At 38.2% G+C, this 24,436-nt stretch overlaps 1 protein-coding gene across 1 annotated transcript in view; it reads left to right on the top strand.

Moving 5' to 3' along the window:
- The window catches only part of DDX10 (DEAD-box helicase 10), a 282,250-nt gene that overhangs the window by 19,345 nt on the left and 238,469 nt on the right, over window positions 1–24,436 (top strand). The window contains exons 8-9 of the mRNA XM_065946144.1: window positions 3,280–3,442; window positions 9,341–9,425. Coding sequence (XP_065802216.1) covers window positions 3,280–3,442; window positions 9,341–9,425 — 248 coding nt within the window. The remainder of the gene's footprint in view (window positions 1–3,279; window positions 3,443–9,340; window positions 9,426–24,436) is intronic.

Raw genomic sequence — 24,436 nt, 5'->3', positions numbered from 1 at the left:
ATGGATGAGACTTCAAGCTCAATAAGGAAAGGCAGAAACTGTTTTTACTTCAGTGTTGTTAGCATCTAGCACAATACTTAGAATATGGTAGTCCTCAATAAATATTGGTAGAACAACAGTTGAATGGCTAGGCTAACTGGAGGTCTTCATGACCTGACGTCTGCCTTACCCTGGGTGAATTTATTTCCCTGCTTCTTTGTCTTTGTTTATGCTGATCTGCTTATCTCCCTGTGTTCCTCCATCTGGAGGAATGATTACTATCTTTTAAGGCTAAGCTTAAGCTCAAGTTTTATGCCTGAAAGTCCTTTTCTGACACTCCCCAACCCTCTTTTGGCAATAAATTACACCTTCCTCTGTCCTTTGGTAGTGTTTTGATTATATCTGCCTTGTTTATCAACATTTCTTGAACACTAGTCGTGTGCTTATAAGCAAAGGATTCAGTGATGTATAAGAAAATTTGGTCTTTTCTCTTTAAGAGAGGAAACTATGGTTCGTTTTTGTATTTTAGTTTTCTTTCTTTCTTTTTTTTTTTGATAGAAAAAAGTTCTTTATTCATTATTGATGTCATTGTTTTGTGCATTGGGAAGATCCTTCACTGTGCATGTGATTTTCATTAAATAACCCCAGCCAAACATGACTATAGATTATCTGCTAAGTCACTTCAGTCGTGTCTGACTCTGTGCGACCACCCCATAGACGGCAGCCCACCAGGCTCCCCCGTCCCTGGGATTCTCCAGACAAGAATACTGGAGTGGGTTGCCATTTCCTTCTCCTTTAGTTTTCTTTTACTGTATTTCAGATTTCCTGATAACATGTAGTTGTTGGTATATAGTAGATTGATTCTAGATTTATAGCTTTTGCAGTAGCTTAGCATGATGAACATGCAGTGAGTTTTCCTTCAATTTATGGGGAAGATAAATAGTGTTCTATCTCTATTTTGAGGAAAGCACAGAACTTCATAATTTTTCCATGTAAAGAATGACTTCAGATTTTTTAGGACTTCTTTCAGATTTTTAGAATTTTAAATTTTCTTAAAGAATGGATGTTTTTCATATTTACATACAAGAAAATAATTTTAAAGGTTAATGTTTAAAGTTTTTACTCTGTAATACTCTGCTTTTCCTCTTCACAGTGGAAAAAGTATACTCTGCCCTTTTTTGGTCCATGTTCTTTCTATATCTCTTCAGTTCTGTGACTTTAAATGCTGTCTGTATTCTGACAATTGCCAAATCCACATCTTAAGCCTTGACTTCTTCCTGAGCCCCTGACTTGTATATCCATTTGACTTCTAGATATTTCCATTTGGGTAAGCAATGTAAGATTTCCTGTTTCTGAGATCTGCTCCCTCCAACTCTTCCCCATCTCATTAAATGATCAAATCTTAAATTCTTGCCTGTCTTTAACTCACATTCAATCTGTTGACAGGTGTTAGTTTTACCACCTCTCACCACCTCTCTTGCTACCATGCAGTTTAAACCATGCTTAACTTTTTCTTAGGCTCTTGGTTGATCTTTCGTTTCTGTAGTTCTTCCATTTCCATGTGTGCTTTTCTGAGAGGGTTGCCTAAGAGTGTATCTGCGGTCTGGTGTGTGGGTTCTTTCTCATCTCTGCTTTCACAGTAGCCTTCTAAAAAACTTTACAGAAGGAAAGGAGGAGTCCCTCTATGCCTAGTCGATATAGTGCGTTGTCTCGGGATCAGAGAATCTTCCTAGCACCAGAGTATTATATGAGAAAATGAATAACTTTAATGCTGGGGTAGCAAGTCAATTTTGTAATTAGGTGGTTTCCCATTCTTTCAACAAAATTTGAAGGAAGACCTAATGCAGTTACTAGCTGATAGATGTGGAGAAGGAAATGGCAACCCACTCCAGTATTCTTGTCTGGAGAATCCTGTGAACGGAGGAGCCTGGTGGGCTGCCGTCTATGGGGTGGTCGCACAGAGTCAGACATGACTGAAGTGACTTAGCAGCAGCAGCAGCTGATAGATGAAATTATTTGTAATATACCATCATGACATATTTTATAGGAACTAAAAAAGTTAAGGTTCTTTCTAGTCCATTTTCTGTATTTTCATAAAAAAGATTTTCTTAATACATATATTAGAGGAATGGAATAAAATGATGCTGGACTCTGCCTCAGTTTAGCAATCACTAGTATTCATTTGTAAGTATGTAAACTAAAGAGAAATAAAACTAAAGAAACAGCTTCATCTAGTCTCATATATTGAGAGAGATAATAGAATTTAATTTTTTAAATCAAATTCTAACATCTCTTTTTTTTGGTTAGTTCTAGGCAATAGCAACCCACTCCAGTACTCTTGCCTAGAAAATCCCATGAACGGAGGAGCCTGGTGGGCTGCGGTCCATGGGGTCGCTAAGAGTCGGATATGACTGAGCGACTTCACTTTGACTTTTCACTTTCATGCATTGGAGAAGGAAATGGCAACCCACTCCAGTGTTCTTGCCTGGAGAATCCCAGGGACGGCGGAGCCTGGTGGGCTGTCGTCTATGGGGTCACACAGAGTTGGACATGACTGAAGCGATTTAGCAGCAGCAGCAGCATACTAATAATTGTAATAGTAACTGAGTCTGAGAACTTTTAATGCAGCTTTATGGCTACAGAAAGTTAAAATTAAAACATATATATATATATATAGTTTTGTTGTTGAAAGTAATGAATTGTGATAAAGTGATCAATACATTTTGCATAAAACAAGATAAAATTCTGTGAGGTCAGGAAATAGAAATATGAGTTCAAGGAGGAAAAGAAATGATGTAAAATTTTTCTGTTAAAGAAGAGGTTCTTCACATTTTGTTAGAAATTGTCCTTTTTTAACAACTGTTCTAGAGCAATCTTAGGTTTGCAGCAAAATTGATGGGCCCTGCCCCACACATGTGTAGTCTCCCCTATTATTTTTATATATTTTGAAATAACTGGTGGTGGATATCAAATTGCTGTGCTATTTAGAATCTGTTGGCTACATTTATGAGAGGTAACTCTTTACTTTAAAATATATTTAAATTTACCAGAAATGACATTCTTTGCAACCACTTAGAAATGTCAGATACTGAACTTAACGATTTTGGGAGAGCATATTTATTTCAAAATTCTTTTAGGAAAAATAATATGAGCAAAAATGTTTGAAGACCACAGCTCCAGACTACATTTCCTTTTCTCTATTCTGTACTTTAATTCAACGTGTGCTCCATAATGCATTTCTCTGTTCATCTTGTAAAGTGTTACCCAGAAGTACCAAATCATTTTTCGGTTAACGCCTAGGTTCAGTATCTGTACCGAGTGTTCTGCCGACTGCGCCCTGGTGTCTCCATCCTCGCCCTGCACGGGCGACAGCAGCAGATGAGAAGAATGGAAGTCTATAACGAATTTGTTCGCAAGAGAGCTGCGGTGCTCTTTGCTACCGATATTGCAGCCAGGGGGCTGGGTAAGAAAACTACTTTTGAGAAAATTTTCTGGGATCATGGGCTTATAAAGGGTATATTTTGGTAATTCAAATAGTTTGACTCAAATAATTGGGCTTTCTTATTTTATGAAAGAAAAATTAGTAAATTGACAACTGAGATGACTAAGGATATGTCAGTGAAAATTTTTGTAGTAGTTTCACTTTTTGTGCTCTTATTGTTTCATGATAGTAATTGCATCACAGAATCTTAAGGAGCTTACACAATCAAAGCAAAGTTAAAAATTTAAAGATATGAAAAAAATTGTTTCTCTGAAAATTGGAAACTTGACAAATACTACTACAAGAAAAATCAATGAAATCCATCTTTTCTCCAAACATTTTACTTTTTAAGTTAAGATCACTACATTTAATGTGTTTAAACTTTCAAAAAGCCACTATAATATTATACAACTGATGGCTTTGTGGGAGTGGGATGGGATATTTAAATAAATACAGAGGAAAACTGGAGGTAAGAAAAAGGATGAAGAGAAATAAGTGGTAATTTGAATTCTTCTATCAGTCTTATTGCATTAATTATTATGACAGATTTTAAACATACATGAAGAAATTGAGCATAAAGTACCCTTATTATACACAGCACCCAGTTCGCTTGGTTATCTTTTTCTTGATCTCCCTTAGTGCCTGTCTCCTGTCCCTCCGGGAGTGTTTAAAGTATATTCAGTCATCGTGTTAGTCCATTCGAATGTTACTGGCAGCAGTAGTCAAGTATGCATATTTTTAAAGTTCTCTAGGCTGTTTCTCAGCCACAGTAGCTCATTCTGACTATCCTCTCCTACTCCCTCATTACTGTTTTGAATATGTAGTTTTGAAACATTTTAGTTATGTTTATATCTATGTGTATTATACTCTGATTCCACCTGACCCTCCTGATTTTTGAACCTTAAATAGTTTAGGTCAATGTAAGCAATTAATTATATTGCACATGTAATATGTATTCTATATATATCACAATGAACAGATATAACTATTTTGTTATATTTTCCTTGCAGTTTGTTAAAGAACCCAATGATTTATTAGATGTAGTTGGAATTCTTTTTGTCCTCTTTCCCAGTTTTTAAATGAAGACTGTTCACCTTTTGTCTGTGATAGAAATCAGGAGGTCTGTGAACTTAGATGGAGAAAAAATTACATATATATTTTTACTAACCTTTAACTGAATTTAATATTTTCTTCAGTCATCGATGGAAGCCATGAATTGTTGTGTTAGTACCTGTAATCTTGTCATCAATTGAAATCGTGCTGTTGTTCAGTTGCTCAGTTGTGTCTGACTCTTTGTGATCCATAGACTGCAGCACAACATGCTTCTCTGTCCTTCACTATCTCCTGGAGTTTTTTCAAAATCAGGTCCGTTGAGTCAATGATGCCATCCAAACATCTCATCCTCTGTTGCGCCCTTCTCCTCCTGCCCTCAATCTTTCCCAGCTTCAGGATCTTTTCCAGTGAGGCAGCTCTTCACGTCAGGTGGCCAAAATATTGGGGCTTCAGCTTCAGCATCAGTCCTTCCAATGAGAATTCAGGGTTGATTTCCTTTAGGATTGACTGGATTCAATCCTAGGGTTGAATCAAACACTTTAGGATTTGATCTCTTTGCAGTCCTAGGGACTCTCAAGAGTCTTCTCCAGCACCACAGTTTAAAAGCATCAATTCTTTGGTGCTAAGCCTTCTTTATGGTCCAGCTCTCACATCTACATGTTTATTGCAAAAACCATAGCTTTGACTATATCGACCTTTGTTGGCAAAGTGACGTCTCTGCTTTTTAATACACTGTCTAGGTTTGTCATAGCTGTTCTTTCAAGGAGCAAGCATCTTTTAATTTCATGGTTGCAGTCACCATCTTCAGTGATTTTGGAGCCCCCCAAAATAAAGTCTGTCACTGTTTCCATTGTTTCTCCATCTATTTGCCATGAAATGATGGGACTGGGTGCCATGATCTGAGTTTTTTGAATGTTGAATTTTAAGCCAGGTTTTTCACTCTCATCTTTTACCTTCATCAAGAGGCTCTTTAGTGCCTCTTCGCTTTCTGCCATTAGGGTGGTGTCATCTGCATATCTGAGGTTATTGACATTTCTCCTGGCAATCTTGATTCCAGCTTGTGATTCATCCAGCCTGGCATTTTACATGATGTACACTGCCTAGAAGTTAAACAGGCAGAGTGACAATATACAGTCTTGATGTATTCCTTTTCCAATTTTGAAACAGTTCCTTGTTCCATGTCTGGTTCTAACTGTTATTTCTTGACCTGAATTCCATCACCTCCACTAGCTTTGTTTGTAGTAATGCTTCCTAAGGCCTCTTGACTTTACACACCAGGATGTCTGGCTCTAGGTGAGTGACCACACCATCATGGTTATCTGGGTCACTAAGACCTTTTTTGTACAGTTCTGTGTATTCTTGCTACCTCTTCTTAAATCTCTTCAACTTCTGTTAGGTCCGTAGCATTTCTGTCCTTTATTGTGCCTGTCTTTGCATGAAATATTACCTTGGTATCTCTAATATCTCTTGAAGAGATCTCTAATCTTTCTCATAGGTATTTTCATTTTATATTGTAGTTTCTGTAGATACTTAATACAATTTTGATATTATGGTGGTCAATATATAAGTAAGTTATGTTATTTAATATGTCAGTGAATAAGCATATACATTGCTATATAAACAATTCAATAGAATGTTTATTTTGTTATAACTATTTTCTCGTATAATCCTATATGTTTTACTTTATGCACTTAAAAATACTCTGAAAAGGGGTTCGTAGGTTTTAACTATGGCACAAAAAATGTCAAGAAACTCTTTTTTAATTTAATTTTACTTTTTTAATTATTTATTTTACTTTACAACATTATATTGGTTTTGCCATACAAAGCTTATATGATTGTATTCATGAGCAATATATAGTATTATCTTAGATTTTCATGAAGCTTTATAAAGCAATATTGTACATCTCAGTTTATGACTTGCTTTTCAATGTTTCCGTGTTGACATGTGAATTTCCAGTGTATTTGTGTCATGTGTCTCATGGTATGGCCAGGAATATCTTTAGAGTATACCGGTGTCTTTTTTAAACTTTATTTTACTCTTAATTTTTCCCAGTTCTATTTCTTAATGAATAATATGGGTAAAAATGAGTTATGAGACGTAGTAGTCCCTGCTTTACCCACTCCTCACTCTCCAGAAGCAATTATTTCTCTTAGTGTTTAGCTTCATATTTCTAAGTAGTTTTCTTATATTACTGATTGAGTTAAAATTTGTTTAGTTTTGTGTTTTCCATTCTATTTTCTCAAATGTTCCAGCAGATGTCACCTGTTTAGTTTCCTAACAGTTCAGACATAGCCTGTTTCTTTTTCCCTTGGGACCTTCCCATTGCAGCCTTTTGTCTCCAGCTCTAATCTGAATTGGTTGCTCCATAAGCTTGATGCACATGATATTTTCCTTTTCAGATATCTCTCTCCCTTTTTTTTGGATTTATTAATAATACTTTTATTTTTTAAATGAAAACTCGTCCCTTAATAGCTTCCTAAGTAAGAGTGTATGGGAGGTACATTTTTTGAATTATTACATGTGTTATGATGTCTTATTCTTAAATGACAATTCTTAAATGACAATTGACTGAAAATTGAAATCTAGTTTGAAATAATTTTCTCTTAAAACTGCAGATAGTGCTCCATTGTCTTATAGTCAGTATTATGTTGACAAGGCCTTTGCCATTCTGATTTTGTTTTTTGTAGCCTCTTTTTCATATTCTGGCTTTCCTCAGGGTTTTCTTTTTATCTACAGAGTCCTGAAATTTGATAATGTACCTTAGTGTGAGGTCCCATTTGGTGTATAGACATTCAGTATGTTTTTTCAATCTAGACCAGCACTGTTCAATAGAATTTTCTATGATCATTGAATTGTTCTATGTTTGCACTAATACTGTAGATACTAGCTAAACATGACAGTTGTCCACTTGAAATGTGTCCAGTGCAATGAAGAAAGAATTATTTTATTAAATTTTAATTTAAACTTGACTAATGTTTCTCTATTGAGCAGCACATGATAGAGACTCATGTCTTTCCTTTGCAAGAAATATGCTTCTGAATTCCTCTTTGGTGATTTGGTTAAATAAAGTTTCAGTATTTATTTTCACTATGTAATTATTGCTTACGAGTGGGAAATTTGTGTTCTTTGATTGTTTCCTTTCTCATATCTTTTTTATAGTATTTTCCCCCTCCCCCCTCTTATTTAATCTTTCTGGAAGAATATTTGACCTCTTTGATCAGTTCTCTAGTTTTCCTGTTTCTTCTATTGCCATCTTATTGTCTCTTTCTTGTTATTTCTAGGAGATTTCTTGATTTTATATTTCAACTTTTCTGATTAAAATTTTAGTTAAGTACCGAGTGTTTCTTTTTTATAGCCTCTTATTCTTATCTGATGGACGCAGTGTTTTATTTCTCTGAAAGTAGTAGGTTAAAGTTCTCTTCACATTGTTTCTGTTTCTGCCGAGTTTCATTTTTACTCCTCTGTCTTTTCACTTTTTGAGACTTTTTCCAATTGTCCTTAGTTGGCTGTTTTATTATATTTACCAGTGAAACATCAGAAAAGATTATTTGCAGTGATTAGTATGTGGATGATGGTTGTTGACTAATGGCCTTCATTGTGGGGGGATTTTGGATGGAGTCGATCATCTTGTGGAGGACTCAAGACGTCAAACTCTATTCAGTATTTTTTGAACATTGAGTCTCTCCAGATAAGAATATGTCACTTTCGTGAGTAGAGGATTAAGCTTGCTACTGGCTCTGTAGAAACCTGGCAAGGAAGTAGACATAGAGGGCTCCCACTCAGGCTTACACTCAGTACCCCTGTTTTCAAGGGCTCTGGTGCCTCTTTCTTCCACTCTCTCTGGTGTCTTGGTTTGAAGCCTTTCTCCAGAATAAGATGAGCTTTTCTGCAGGAGACCCAGTGTGTAGGACCAGGAGAGGGGATCTGCGGGTCTGAGTGTTGCTTTCCACCTGTCTTCCTATTTATAGCCCTGAAACATGCCCTTGCCTTCTGAGGTACTTGGTACTTCAAGACCCAAGAGGAGAGTTGCTTTAAATATCTTTTCTCTTGTTTCCATTGGGTTTTGCCCATTTAAATAGATTCATTCCTTTTGAATAGCTTATATAGCTTTAGTGATAGTTTGATAGTTTTTATGCTTTCAGGTACCCGTAGGTACCATTATCATCACAAGTCAGTCTTTCTTTTTTTACTTTTTCCTCCCTCCCTCTCTCCCTTGCTCCTTCCTTTCCTCCTGTCTCCCTCAGCTTTTTTGTTTGTGATAGACATTGTTCTGAAATCCTTACAGCAGAATCCATAAATGACTGAAGGTAATTCTCTTAAATTGTTGAGACCAGGATCTCTGGAAATGAATGGAAACTTTTGCAACCAGAAATACATATGAAATAATTACTGCTAGGAAATGGGTAGAGGGATTTAAAAAGAGATCTTTAGGAGATGGAAATAGCAGGAAATGTAAATTTTCATTGAAATTTATAAATCAGTTTCATAGTTCACTGGGAGCTCATGGAGAAGTGGTTCTTTTAGGTTATTAACTATCCGAGTATTTCATTATTTTGTGTGACACAAAGCAATCTGTCTCCTCTGTCAGATACAAAATAATCTTCACATCAAACACTGTCATTAATTTTAGTTCAGTTGATCAAAAAAGAGAAGTGTTTATTATCTCTTGGTTCATGCAATTAATTTTGTTTTTAATAGTGTTCACAGATGATATCTATCAGTTTGATGTGATGGGAAGCCCTGGCAAGCATTATTATAAAATAAAAATAGTACAGCAGGGCAGATTTGGAACTGCTTTTTCAACTTGATGTTCCTCCTCTACAGATTTCCCGGCTGTAAATTGGGTTCTTCAGTTTGATTGCCCAGAAGATGCCAACACATATATTCACAGAGCGGGTAGAACTGCCAGGTAGGTGTCCTGGCCTGTGTCTTTGCTTTTGGTTTCACCTAAGTAAAAAAACGTGCTTTCTTAATGGTATACAAATAAGGAAGGTAGGAATTCAGGTGAGTGCTGGTCTGACAGTTTTGTGATGTAGGCTGCTAGCATGCAGACAGCTCTTACATGTCTCTCGGCTGCGACTTGATGATGAGGGCTCGAGAAGAATTCATGAAAATTTGTTGTAGTGTTTTGTTTTAACTTTCTTCCCTTACTAAGCTTTTCATTAGAATTACTCACTGAGCATCATCTCTTTGATAGGACTGTTTGGTCTTCATTTTCAGATGACAAAACTTGAGTGTTTTGAGCAGTTAAACATTTTGTTTGAAAATCTGTAGAGCCAGAATTTGAACCCAGGCAGTCTGACTCCTGTAGTCTAGATCTGTGCTCTTACCTTCTCCGGTACAGGTTCTAATAAGCAAGAAGGTGGTTTTGAATAATAGGTTGCTCTTTTCCTTTTTTTGTGTGGGAATTATAGGCATTGCTGGGGACCACTCCCAAATATGCTCTTTTCACCACCCCCACATACCCCCTCACCCAATAAATTACCCTGTGTTGACTCACAAATGTGGGGGAACTCTCTGGAAAAGAATATAGCAAAGTCAGTTATTTGGGGATTAAAGGCATAGAGAGATATATGAATAAATCAAGAGGATAGATGTTACGTCATTACTGTTGAGGTTTCAGTGAAGTTGGGAGATGTGTGTGTGCTACAGGTAGTATTTGGTGGTATGGTGGTTTAGTTGCTAAGTCATGTCCAACTCTTGCGACCCCATAGATTGTACCCCACCAGGCTCTTCTGTCCATGGGATTTCGCAGGCAAGAGTACTGGAGTGGGTTCCCATTTCCTTCTCCAGGGGTTCTTCCCAACCGAGGGATCGAACCTGGGTCTCCTGCATTGCAGGCAAGTGTCCTGCATTGCAAGCGGTCTTCTGCATTGCAGGTGGTCTCTTTACTATTTGGTAGTACTTAGAGTTCTTCCTTTTACCTCAGTAATTTCATATCCAGAAATTCATCTAAAGAAAATAGTTTCTATAAAGATGTTCATCTTACTGACATTTGTAATAAGAATTGGGAATAACCAATTAAGTGTTAGACCCAAGATCACTAAATATATGGCAGAAACAGAACTAGAACTCAGATTCTTTTGACCCCAGATTTCATTCTTTTTTCACTAAGTAACCATGCATGAAAGACCAACCATGTGTGAGGTACTGGATTAGGCCTGGTGTGAGCTTCTGCACAAAAATAAGGTATAGTGTGCATTCCATTAAAGAAGTTTGTTACATTAAAACAAACCTTAAAACAGTCTATAGTAGAGGCATATATAGTATTAGAGGTATTGACAGAAGTTTTGTGGAGCTCCAGAGGAAGTAGAAAAGGAAAACTTCACTGAGGAGAAACAGTTGAGTTCAGTCTTGATTGGCAGATATGAGTTCTTGGGAGGCAACTTGATACAAGGTATTTCTTTCTCTATTAACTACATGTATCTCTCTGTATTTTAACTCAGATTCAAATACCATCTACTCTTGATAATTTTTTTGAAGGTGGGACTACTAGAAAATTCAAGAATTCTACATGTCCATATTCTAAAATGTGATTCTTCCCCTACGCATCTCCAAACATGGAGCCCCTAGTCTCTAATTAAATATTGTTTCCTAAACTTAACGAATGGTCTGTGTGTTGTGCAGTATTGCAATCTGTGACTTTTTAAATTTAAATTAATAAAATTAAAGTAAAGATTCAGTTTCTCATTCACACTAGTTACATTTAAACTGCTTATAACCACATGTGGTTAGTACCATATTGAATAGAGCAGGTATAGAACCTTTTTATCATTATCAAATATTACTAGTTCTATCAAATATTACTAGTATATGTTTAAATTACATTTTGTTTAAAATTGTTGAACCAAAGAACCATAGGTTCATATAATAAAACCATAAAATAGACATTAGAACTGAGAGTAATCTAGATTCACTCATTCATTTATTCTATATGGATTTAACAGATACCTATTAGGTGCCAGGCATTGTACCTAGTAGGCAATAAAATGAGCAAAACAGACACGATTCTGACATTTTTCATCTTGAAACGTAGAGGGAACAGTAAAATATGTAATTTCAGTAGAATGTGATTGATTATTTGCTTCTATCTCTAATTTTGTTGTGGTCATGAGAGCAAATGACAACTCTCTTGGGTTTAAATGTACAAAGAGAAGTAGACATTTTTGTCTACTGAGAGGTTATAATCTTTCTGAGTCACTAATGAAAGCTTTCTTTCAGGGTTTTGTAGGATTTTGAGGTGTGAGCTTACTGACAGGCATTTTTACCTCATTTAGATTCAAATATGAGATTCTTTAAATGTGATTACATTTTGTTTTTTAAAAATTTGGAAACAACCTAAATAGTAATCACAATAAGGTTGTGATTAGTTATGATTAACCACAAATTGGTTATTATTAACTATCTCTTTCGTTTTGCATTTTCTTTCATCAGAACTGCATGAATATTTATAATATGGATGTCAGTGAGACATTATTGCTTAATGATGGAAGAGACATCAACTATTGGTTTAAATGGACCAGTTATTTCTGATTTTTAAAACACTAACTTCAGTTTAATGAGTTCCCAGGGATGTCAGGATCCTTAAGACCCAAGATTTAAATCTTCATCTAATAAAGTCCATCATTTGCCAACAGGCTTGCTCTTCTACCTGTACTGTACCCATTTCAATCAATGAACTCAAGTTTGAAAGTGTCCTTTATCCTTTGCTTATCTAGGAAGTCTCTCTGGAGTTAGTTCTCTTAAAATTTTCTTTGTATCCACTATTGGCATCCCACTCCAGTATTCTTGCCTGGAGAACCCCTTGGGCAGAGGAGCCTGGCAGGCTGCAGTCCAAAGGGTTGCAGAGTCAGACATGACTGAGTGACTGAGCATACATGCACTCGCCATTTTTGGCTAATTTTAAAGGGAAACATTTTTTTCTTTGTATTTGGTGAGTTTTGTTTTTGTTTCAGCTCAAGTGGAAGTTTTTCCTGTTCTATACCTTAACAAGATGTAGAGTTCCTCCTTTCTATTTATTTTCTAATTTTCATGAACTGTTTTTTTTAAATTAATTTAATTGGAGGCTAATTACTTTACAGTATTGTGGTGGTTTTTGCCATACATCGATACAAATCAGCCATGGGTGTACATGTAACCCACCATCCTGAACCCCACTCCCACCTTCTTTCCCACCCCATCCCTCTGGGTTGTTCCAGAGCACCACCTTTGGGTGCCCTGCTTCATGCATCAAATTTGCACTGGTCATCAGTTTTACATATGGTAATAAATATGTTTCAATGCTGTTCTCTCATATCGTCCCACCCTCGCCTTCTCCCACACAGTCCAAAAGTCCGTTCTTTACATCTGTGTCTCTTTTACTGTCTTGCATATAGGGTTGTCGTTACCGTCTTTATACATTTCATATATATGCATTAATATACTGTATTGGTGTTTCTCTTTCTGTCTTACTTCACTCTGTATAATGGGCTCCAGTTTCATCCACCTCATTAGAACTGACTCAAATGCATTCATTTTTATAGCTGAGTAATATTCCATTGTGTATATGTACCACAGCTTCCCTATCCATTCATCTGCTGCAGGACATCTATGTTGCTTCCAGGTCCTAGCTATTGTATAATTTTCATGAGCTGTTTTAATGTATAGACATTTTTCAGTTGATTCAAATTTACCCTGTGGGCTGAAGGGAAGGAGAGAATAATATAATAGTGAAAGATAAAACTGTTTAACAATAGGATTGTACTAGACGATTCAAAATTAGAGAAGTCATTAGTAGTGGCTGATGGAAATAATATTTCACTACTGTTTAATTCACCTCAGTGAGTATGTAGCGTGTATGAATTTGTACATGTACCCATGCACACATTTGCATTTTGTGGCCCTGTGGGCCTCTGGATAGGTGAGGTTGGTGGATATCATCTCTCATTGCTGTATTGGACAAGGCCAGACAGACTTTTTAGATGTGCCAATTGTGTGGGCGTGAATAGAGTAAACTGATTACTTTGTAGACTACATTTAGCAGTGTTTTAAAATTATCCATCCTGGAGAGGAAAGGGAAAGTGATTGGGTATGAGGTTTGAGGGGGAAGGTAATGAAAATGTTCTAAAATAAGTTGTGGTGATAGTTGTACACTTGTGACTATATTAAAGCCACAGAATTGTACAGTTTAGGTGAGTTTTAAGGTACATAAATTATATCTCAATAAAGTTTTTAGTGGGATGAAAAAAAAATTATCCATCCTGTATGAAGATTATTGGCTATCTCAGTATATCAGAAAAAGATCCAATAAGGGGAAATATTTCAGCGTGCATGGTTCCTGGAGAGTTGTTAAAAGTCTTACATAGTTGAACATGCCATGGTGGGCATTAAATTGTTTTTAACTGTGGAGATGAAGATCCACTCTAGTGTTCTTGCCGGAGAATCCCAGGGAGCCTGGTGGGCTGATGTCTATGGGGTCGCACAGAGTTGGACACGACTGAAATGACTTAGCAGCAGTGGAGATGAAGAGGTGGTACAACATCACAATGATTGTGTTTGGAGAGAGAATATCAATTTGAAAAATTATTGTAATGCAGTTTCTGTATGGTCTTTAATTTTGAAAGTACAAGCCTGTTTGACCCTTTGTAACCAATTAAAAATATTTTCAGTTGATTATTTTAGATATATAGTTAGTGGAAAAGTTTAGCATATATAATGCTTATTTTCCCTTAGGCAGTCTAATAAAAAAAAAATAACCAAACTGCGAAAAGTTAAAAGTTGTTGTTAATGGACTTAGAGATAATTAGAAAGTTTCATGGGCCATCAGACTGGATAATTGAATTGAGTAAAGGCTAAATTAAAATATAAAACTAATTAAAATCCTGTGTATATGCTGTAATTAAAGCTAGGTTGCCATATAGTGCTTGCTTTTGAAAGTGAACTATGATATATGAAAACAGGTAAATGAATTCACTGTGGCAAAGTAGCTACAGTTTGGGGGACTCCTTTTTTCCCTTTCTATATTTTAGCTAAAAATAAATGGTGATTTGGATACTTGCTGCCTTAAGTGCTTTTTCTGTTTTAATTTATTCACCTATTTAAAATTCTTTTGATCTTTTAGCAATCTAGAGAAATTTCTATTTTTCTTAACTGTCCACACCCCTTTTAACAAAATGATTTCATTTAGAGGCAAGAGAGGCAAGGAAATGAATCCAGTTTTACAAAGCTCTGTCCTGTGATACATTCTACTGCTTAAAAGAAAATGTCTTTAGGGCTTGTAGGTTTTGGTACACACAAAACAAAGCTCTTCTATTTCTTATAAAAATGCTCAGTTGAAAATAAAAAGATTTGGGAATGAAAGTCCTTACACATCAGATACTCCTAATTTTTAAAATGCTTTTTGGGAAGTAGGGGTCTATGGGTGGAAGATGGGAATTTTTATATATGTAACTGTGTATGTATAAACAGTTTAGAATTTGTAGGTAAAATATACTGTTTGATTTTTCAGAGTAGTGGTAAAATTCTAGCAATATTTCAACTAAACCTTACTTGCCTGGCTGTGTCTAGTGAATCTTAGATTTTATTTGTGGGAGAGTTAGGTAGCAAAATGTGGTTCCAGTAGGGGGCAGCAGAGGCTAGCTCTTTGCATTGCATACTCAGCCACAGCAAGTACGAAGATGGCAAGCAGTTAAAATTTCTGATGTGATAACTGGTGAAGAGTTCATGGTTTATTTGTGGAAGATACTAGTACTTTATGGAATAGATAATTAGAATTTTTTAAACAGTGTTTTTAATTGGTTTATAAATTGAAATGATAAAAGTGAAAAGACAATTTCCATGAGCATTAATTTATTGACGTATACTGTGTTTATCTTAGGAATAATCTTGGCTAGTGAAAATTCGTACTGCTTTGATTCCTCCCTTGGCTGAAGATCCTAACTTTAGACCACTCCTCCTAGAGACTGGTGCTTCCTCAAATGGCCTTCTGCCTTTTTTGTTGTTATCTACAATTTAAAACTTTAAGAAAGGGCAAGACCAATCCTTTATTTTGCATCAAAAAGCATTGAGCTGGGTTAGGCTGTGACCACTATAGCTATAGAGGTAGATAAGGGGGCTGATATTTCTTGTTGTTGTTGTTTACTCAATCACTCCAGCTCTTTGTGACACCATGGACTGCAGCATGCCAGGCTTCACTGTCCCTCACCATCTCGCAGAGCTTGCTCAAACTTACGTCCATTGAGTCAGTGATGCCATCCAACCATGTCATACTTTGTCGTCCCCCCTGCCCAGTCTTTCCTAGCATCAGGATCTTTTCCAGTGAGTCAGTTCTTTGCATCAGGTGGCCAAAATATTGGAGCCTCAGTTTCAGCATCTGTCCTTCTAATATTTATTAGATGTCCTTAGATATCTGAATATTTATTCAGAATTGATTTCCTTTAGGATTGACTGGTTTGATCTCCTTGCAGTCCAAGGGAGTCTGAAGAGTTTTCTCCAACATCGCAGTTCAAAAGCATCAATTCTTTGGTGCTCAGCTTTCTTTATGGTCCAACTGTCACATCCATACATGACTACTGGGAAAAGTATAGCTTTGACTAGACAGAACTTTGTTGGCAAAGTGATGACTCTGCTTTTTAATATGCTGTCTAGGTTGGTCATAGCTTTTCTCCCAAGGAGCAAGCATCTTTTAATTTCATGGTTGCAGCCACCATCTGCAGTGATATTGAAGTCCAAGAAAATAAGGTCTGTCACTGTTTCCATTGTTTCCCCATCTATTTCCCATGATGTGATGGGACTGGATGCCATGATCTTCGTTTTTTGAATGTTGAGTTTTAAGCCAACTTTTCCCTCTCCTCTTTCATCTTCATCAAGAGGCTCTTTAGTTCCTGTTTGTTTTCTGCCATCAGGATGGTGTCATCTGCATATCTGAGGTTATTGATATTTCTCCCGGCAATCTTGATTCCAGCTTGCACTTCATCCAGCTCAGCATTTCGCATGATGACTCTGCATAAAGTTAAATGAGCAGGGTGACAGTGTATAGCCTTGATGTATTCCTTTCCCAATTTTGAACCAGTCTATTGTTCCACATACAGTTCTAACTTTTGCTTCTTGACCTGCATACAGGTTTCTCAGGAGGCAGGTTAGGTGGATTGGTATTCCCATCTCTTTCAGAATTTTCCACAGTTTGTTGTGATCCACACAGTCAAAGGCTTTAGTGTAGTTAGTGAAGCAGAAGTAGATGTTTTTCTGGAATTCTCTTGCTGTTTCAGTGATCCAACAGATGTTGGCAATTTCATCTCTGGTTCCTCTGCCTTTTCTAAAACCAGCTTGTACATCTGAAAGTTCTTAGTTCATGTACTGTTGAAGCCTGTCTTAGAGAATTTTGAGCATGACCTTGCTAGCATGTGAAATGAGTGCAATTGTGCAGTAGTTTGAACATTCTTTGTCATTGCCTTTCTTTGGGGTTGAATGAAAACTGATCTTTTCCAGTTCTGTGACCACTGCTGAGTTTTCCATATTTGCTGGCATATTGAGCAGAGCACTTTAATGGCATCATCTTTTAGGATTTGAAATAGCCTAGGTGGAATTCTGTCACCTCTACTAGCTTTGTTCCTCGTGATGCTTCCCAAGGCCCACTTGTCTTCACACTCCAAGGTGTCTGGCTCTAGGTGAGTGATCACACCATTGTGGTTATCTGGGTTGTGAAGATCTTTTTTGTCTAGTTCTTCTGTGTATATTTGTCACCTCTTCTCAGTATCTTCTGCTTCTGTTAGGTCCCTACCATTTCTGTCCTATATTGTGCCCATCTTTTCATGAAATGTTCCCATGGTATCTCTAATATTCTTGAAGAGATCTCTAGTCTTTCCCATTTTATTGTTTTCCTCTATTTCTCTGCATTGCTCACTTAGAAAGGCTTTCTTATCTCACCTTGCTTTTTATTGGATATTTCTTAGGAGTCTTTTATTTCCTAGCACTTCCTCCTTGTTTTCCTGCTGTCTGTTCTCAAGACAGCAGACAGAGTGATCCTTTAAGACACAAGTAAGTTATATTTAGGGAAAGGGTATTGGTGGCAAAGCAGAGGGTGAACACACACGCAAAAAGCAAAAGTACAAGTCAGGTATTGTCATTCCTTTCATGGCTTCCTTTTTCACTCAGAGCAGAAGTTTAATGGATCTATACTACTGAACCCTTCTCCAATCTTGATTCCTATTAGCCTCTTCTTGTTCCCTTGTTCTTCACTGGTCTTGTTGTTTAGAAGCCAGGCATGTTTTTGCCTCAGAACCTTTATATTCTATTTCTTCCACAGTAATGCTTTTTCCTCAAGTATCCACATGGCTGTCTTTCTTTATACTGCCCCAAACACTCCTCTTTACCATGCTCTATATTTTCTTTTTTCCACAACACTTAACACTTTCAAATTAACCTTAGAGCATTAATTGATTATATTTACTGTTTTTTCTCTTTCTCTTTACTAGAATGTAAGCTCCACAAAGGCAAAAGAGCTTTTTCTACTTAATTGTTATTCTCAGAGAGCTTAGAACAAGGCCTGGAACGGAGTAGGCACTTGAGATAACACAATTAGTTCCTCAAATCAGACTCATGAGCCAGAGATGACATATTAATTATCTATTGTGGTGTAATGAATTACCCCACAACATAGTGACTTGAAGCAAGAGCCGTATATTATCCCATGGTTTCTGTAGTTTAGGAATACAGGTGTGGCTCATCTGGGCCCTTTGGCTCTTGGTCTGTCATAAGGCTGCAGTCAAGGTATAACAAGTACCTTGAGGCTCAACTGGGGGGTCGATCTCTTTCCAAGCTCATGTGTTTGTTAACAGGATTCATTCTCTTGATGGCTTTTGGTCAGAGGTGTCTTCCAGTTCCTTTCCATGTGGCCCTCCTCTTCGGATGGCGTCTCACAATGTGGCAACTGGCCTCATCAAAGAGAGCACATGAGAGGGGAAGAAGGAGTAAGGTGGAAACAGCAGTGTCTTTTATGACCCAGACTCAGAAGTCACACTCCATCCATCTTTAATTATTGAATACAACATATTAGTTTAGGCATACAACATAACAATTCGGTATTGGTATATTTTGCAAAATAATCATCAAAATATGTCTAACATCTGTTACCATATGTAGTTACAAAATTTTTTTTCTTGTAAAGAAAACTTTTAATGTCTACTCTCTTGTTGTTATTCGATCCCTAAGTCATGTGCGATTCCTTGTGATCTCACGAACTGCAGCACTCCCACTCCCTCATCCTTCACTCTCTCCTGAGTTTGCTCAAACTTATTATGTCCATTGAGTTGGTGATAGCGCCCAACCATCTGTTGCCCCCGTCTCCTCCTGCCCTTAATCTTTCCCAGCATCAGGGTCTTTTCCAATGAGTCAGCTCTTTGCATCAGATGGCCAAATATTGGAGCGTCAGCTTCAGCAGCAGTCCTTCCAGTGAATATTCAGGGTTGATTTCTTGTAGGACTGACTGGTTTGATCTCCTTGCTGTCCAAGGGACTTATAGGAGTCTTCTCCAGCACTATGATTTGAAAGCATCAATTCTTTGGTGCTTAGCCTTCTTTATGGTCAAACTCTCAAATCCATACATGGTGGTGTGGTGATTTAGTTGCTAAGTCGTGTCTGACTCTTGTGATCCCATGGACTGTAGCCTGCCAGGCTCCTCTGTCTGTGGGATTCTCCAGGCAAGAATGCTGGAGTGGGTTGCTGTTTGCTTCTCCAGAGGATTTTCCCGACCCAGGAAAAATCATAGCTTTGACCCTATGGACCTTTGTTGGCAAAGTGATGTCTCTGTTTTTTAATACACTGTCTAGGTTTGTTAATAGCTTTTCTTCCAAGGAGCAAGTGTCTTTTAATTTCATGGCTGCAGTCACCTTTTGCAGTGATACTGGAGCTAAGAAAATAAAGTCTGTCACTGTTTCCATTGTTTCCCTATCTGTTTGCCATGAAGTGATGGGACTGGATGCCATGATCATAGTTTTTTTTTAATGTTGAGTTTGAAGCCAGCTTTTTCACTTTCCTCTTTCACCCTTATCAAAAGGCTCTTTAGTTCCTCTTCACTTTCTGCTATTAGAGTGGTATCATCTGCATATCTGAGGTTGTTGATATTTCTACTGGCAGTCTTGATGCCAGCTTGTGAGTCATCCAGCCCACCATTTTGCATGATGTTCTCTGCATAGAAATTAAATAAACAGGGTAACAGTATACAGCCTTGCCGTACTACTTTCCCAATTTTGAACCAGCTCCTTGTTCCATATCCAGTTCTAATGATTGCTTTTTGACCTGCATACAGGTTTCTCAGGATAGGTCAGGTGGTCTGGTGTTCCCATCTCTTTAAGAATTTTCCACAGTTTATTATGATCCACACAGTCAAAGGCTTTAGCATAGTCAATGAGGCAGAAATTTTTCTGTTTTTTCTGAAATTCTCTTGTTTTATCTATGATCCAGCAGATGTTGGCAATTTCATCTCTGGCTCCTCAACCTTCTCTACACTCAGTTTGTATATCTGGAAGTTCTCAGTTGACAGACTGTTGAAGCCCAGCTTGAAGGATTTTGAGCAGGACCTTGCTAGCATGTGAAATAAGCACACTTGTGTGGTAGTTTGAACATTCTTTGGCATTGCCTTTCTTTGGGATTGGAATAATAACTGACCTTTTCCAGTCCTTTGGCCATTGCTGCATTTTCCAAATTTGCTGGCATATTAAGTGCAGCACTTTGACGGCATCATCTTTTAGGATTTGAAATAGCTCAACTGGAATTCCATCGCCTCTGCTAGCTTTGTTCATAGTAATGCTTCCTAAGACCCACTTGACTTTATACTCTAGAATGTCTGGCTCTAGGTGAGTGACCACACCATTGTGGTTATCTGGGTCACTAAGACCATTTTTGTATAGTTCTGTGTATCCTTGCCAGCTCTTCTGCTTCTATTAGGGCTTTGCTGTTTCTCTCCTTTATTGTGCTCATCTTTACATGAAATGTTCCCTTGGTATCTCCAGTTTTCTTGAAGAGATCTCTAGTCTTTCCCATTCTATTGTTTTTCTCTATTTCTTTGCATTGTTCACTTAGGAAGGCTTCTTATCTCTCCTTGCTATTCTCTGGAACTCTGCATTCAGTTGGGTATATCTTTCCTTTTCTCCTTAGCCTTTCACTTCTCTTCTTTCCTCAGCTGTCTGTAAGGCCTCCTGAGCCAACCGCTTTGCCTTCTTGCATTTCTTTTTTTGGGGCATGGTTTTAGTCACTGACTCCTATACAGTGTTGCGATCCTCCATCTATAGTTCTTCACGCATTCTGTCTACCAGATCTAACTCCTTGAATCTATATGTCACTTCCACTGTATAGTCATAAAGTATTTGATTTCAGTCATATCTGAATGGCTTAAGTGGTTTTCCCTACTTTCTTCAGTTTGAGCCTGAATTTTGCTATAAGGAGCTCATGTTCTGAGCCACAGTCAGGTCCAGGTCTTGCTTTTGCTGACTGTAAAGAGCTTCTCTATCTTCGGCTGCAAAGAGTATAATCAGTCTGATTTCAGTATTGACTGTCTGGTGATGTCCATGTATAGCATCGTCTCTTGTTTTGTTGAAAGAGGGTGTTTGCTATGACCAGTGTGTTTTCTTGGCAAACCTTTGTTAGCCTTTGCCCAGTTTAATTTTGCAGTCTAAGGCCAAAAGTGAAAGTAAAAAGTGAAGTGAAAGTGAAAATCTCTCAGTTGTGTCTGACTCTTTGTGACCACATGGACTATATACTCCATGTAATTTTTGAGGCCAGGATACTGGAGTGGGTAGCCATTCCTTTCTCTAAGGGATCTTCCCAACCCAGAGTTCAAACCCAAGCCTCCCACATTGCAGGCAGACTCTTTACCAGCTAAGCCACCAGGGAAGCCCCAGAGTACTGGAGTGGGTAGCCTATCCCTTCTCCGGCGGATCTTCCTGACCCAGGAATCGAACCGGGGTCTCCTGCATTGCTGGTGGATTCTTTACCAGCTGAGCTAGTCAAGTGATACATGGAGTAACAGGGTAGTTTGGCAATTCTAAAGGTCAAACTTGCCTATTACTCCAGGTATCTCTTGACTTCCTACTTTTGCATTCCAGTCCCGTATGATGAAAAGGACATCTTGTTTTGGTGTTAGTCCTAGAAGGTCTTGTTTGTCTTCATAGAACTGTTCACCTTCAGCTTCTTTGGCATTAGCGGTTGGGGCATAGACTTGGGCTACCCTGACGTTGAATGTTTTGCCTGGGAAACAAACTGAGGTCATTCTGTCATTTGGGGATTGCAGCCAAGTAGAGCATTTCTGACTCTCTTGTTGACTATGAGGGCTATTCCATTTTTTCTTAGGAATTCTTGCCCACAATAGTAGATATAATGGTTGTCTGAATTAAATTTGCCTGTTCCTATCCATTTTAGTTCACTGATTCCTAAAATGTTGATGTTTAGTTACCCTTGCCATTATCTGCTTCACCACTTCCAATTTACCTTGATTCGTGGACCTAACAGTCCAGGTTCCTGTGTTATATTGTTTTTGACAGCATGGACTTTACTTTCACTACCAGACACATCCACGTCTGAGTGCTGTTTCTGCCTTGGCCCAGCTGCTGCATTCTTTTTGGAGTTATTTCCCCACTCTTCTACAGTAGTGTATTGGACACCTACCGACCTGGGGGCTCATCTTCCAGTGTCATGTCTTTTTGCCTTTTCATACTATTCATGGGATTTTTGAGGCAAGAATACTGAAGTAATTTGCCATTCCCTTCTCTAGTGGACTGCGTTTTGTCAGAACTCTCCACCGTGACACATCCATCTTGGGTGGCCCTGCACTGCATGGCCCATAGCTTCATTGAGTTACTCAAGGTGGTGATCCATGTGATCATTTTGGTTAGCTTTCTGTGATTGTGGTTTTCGTTTTGGAGTCTGTGGGATTATAGTTCTTGCTTCTTCTGTCTGCCCTATGATGGATGAGAATAAGAGTCTTGTGCAGGATTCCTGAGGGGAGAGACTGGTTGTGGGGAAAACTAGGTCTTGCTCTGGTGTGCAGCACCATGCTCAGTAAATTTTCAATGCAATTGTCTGCTTGCTTCCTCCCTGTTGTTTGACCTGAGGCAACCAGTCCTGGGATCTGTAGCTCTATGGTAGGGCTGCTGGCTGTCTCCAGAAGGACTTATGCCGGGATTCGCCTCCCTCGGCTTCTGCCAGTCCCCCATCCCCGTGCCAGGCCAGTGCCTGCCCATACCTCTGCAGCATACCCTCAAACACTCGCAGGTGAGTCTGGCTCAGTCTGCTATGAGGTCACTGCTCTTTTCCCCTGGGTTCTGGTGCACACACGGTTTTGTTTGTGCCCTCCAAGAGTCTCTGTTTGCCCCAGTCCTGTGGAAGTTCTGTAATTATATCCTGCTGTCCTTCAAAGTCAGATTCCCCAAGGATTCCCAGTCCCTTTGCTGGATCCTCAGGTTGGAAAGTGATGTGGTGCCTAGAATCTTTGCAGCAGTGTGAGAACTTCTTTGGTATTATTGTTCTCCAGTTTGTGGGGCATCCACCTGGTGGGTATAGGATTTGATTTTAATGTGATTGTGCCACTCCTGCTGTCTCGTTGCAGCTTCTCTTTTGTGCTTGGACATTGGTATGTTTTTTTGGTGGGTTCCAGCACCCTCCTGTTGATGGTTGTTCCACAGCTAGGTGCGATTTTGGTGTTCTTATAGGAGATGATGAGCACATGTCCTCCTACTCTTCCGTCTTAACAACTTTCAAATATAGTGATCTCCAACCTTTTTGGTAGCAGGAATTGGTTTTGTGAAAGACAATTTTTCTACAAACCTGGACAGGGAGTGGGGGTGGTTTTGGGATGATTCTAACACATTATTTTTATTGTGCACTTTTTTCCTATTATTATTACATCAGCTTTACCTCAGATCATCAGGCATTAGATCCTGGAGGTTGGGGACCCCTACAATGCAGCATTATTAGCTATAGTTGCCTTATTGTATATTAAATCTACATAACTTATTTTACAACTGGAAGTTTGTTCCCCTTCACCCATTTTGTCTACCCCCTACCCCCTGCCTCTGGCAACCAATAGTCTGTTCTCTGCATCTGTGAGCTTGGTATTTTGTTTGCTTTTAGATTTTACATAGAAGTGAGATCATACACTATTTATCTTTCTTTGGCATATTTCACTTACTGTTTTTTGAATCTATTTTTGTTCCACTTGCTTCTAACTTGTTTTCCATAGTGTAATACCCTCGAGGTCATTGTTGTTGCAGATGCAAAATTTCATTTTTTTTTTTAATGCTGAGTAATATTCCGTTATGAGTACATACACACACACACACCTTCCCCGGTGGCTCAGATGGTAAAGAATCTTGCCTGCAATATAGGAGACCTGGGTTTGATCTCTGAGTTGGGAAGATCCTCTGGAGAAGGGAATGGCTGGAGAATTCAATGGACACAGGAGCCTGATGGGCTACAGTCTGTGGGGTTGCAAAGAACCAGACACAGCTGAGCCACTAACACTGACTAGCTGATACACACACGCATGCATCTTCTTTATCTGTGTGTCCCTTGGTGGACACTGAGGTCGTTTCCATATCTTGGCTATTGTAAATAATGCTGCAGTGAACACGGGGATGCATGTATCTTTTGAGTTAGTATTTTTAAAAATTTATTTATTTTTAATTGAAGGATAATTGCTTCAGAATATAGGTTTGATTTCTGCCATACATCAACATGAATTAGCCGTAGGTGTATAAATGTCTCCTTCCTCTTGAACCTTCATCCCACCTCCCACCCTTTCCCACCCCTCTAGATTGTTATATGTACCCCAGTGTTCATTGCAGAACCATTTTCTATAACTAGTAGGACATTGAAACAACCTAAATGTCCTTTGACAGATGAATGGATAAAGAAGCTGTGGTACATATATACAATGGAATACTACTTAGC

This window comes from Muntiacus reevesi, chromosome 9, assembly GCF_963930625.1.
Source record: "Muntiacus reevesi chromosome 9, mMunRee1.1, whole genome shotgun sequence".
In the NCBI taxonomy this organism is placed as follows: Eukaryota; Metazoa; Chordata; class Mammalia; order Artiodactyla; family Cervidae; genus Muntiacus; species Muntiacus reevesi.
This window is presented reverse-complemented; position numbering and strand designations above follow the sequence as displayed.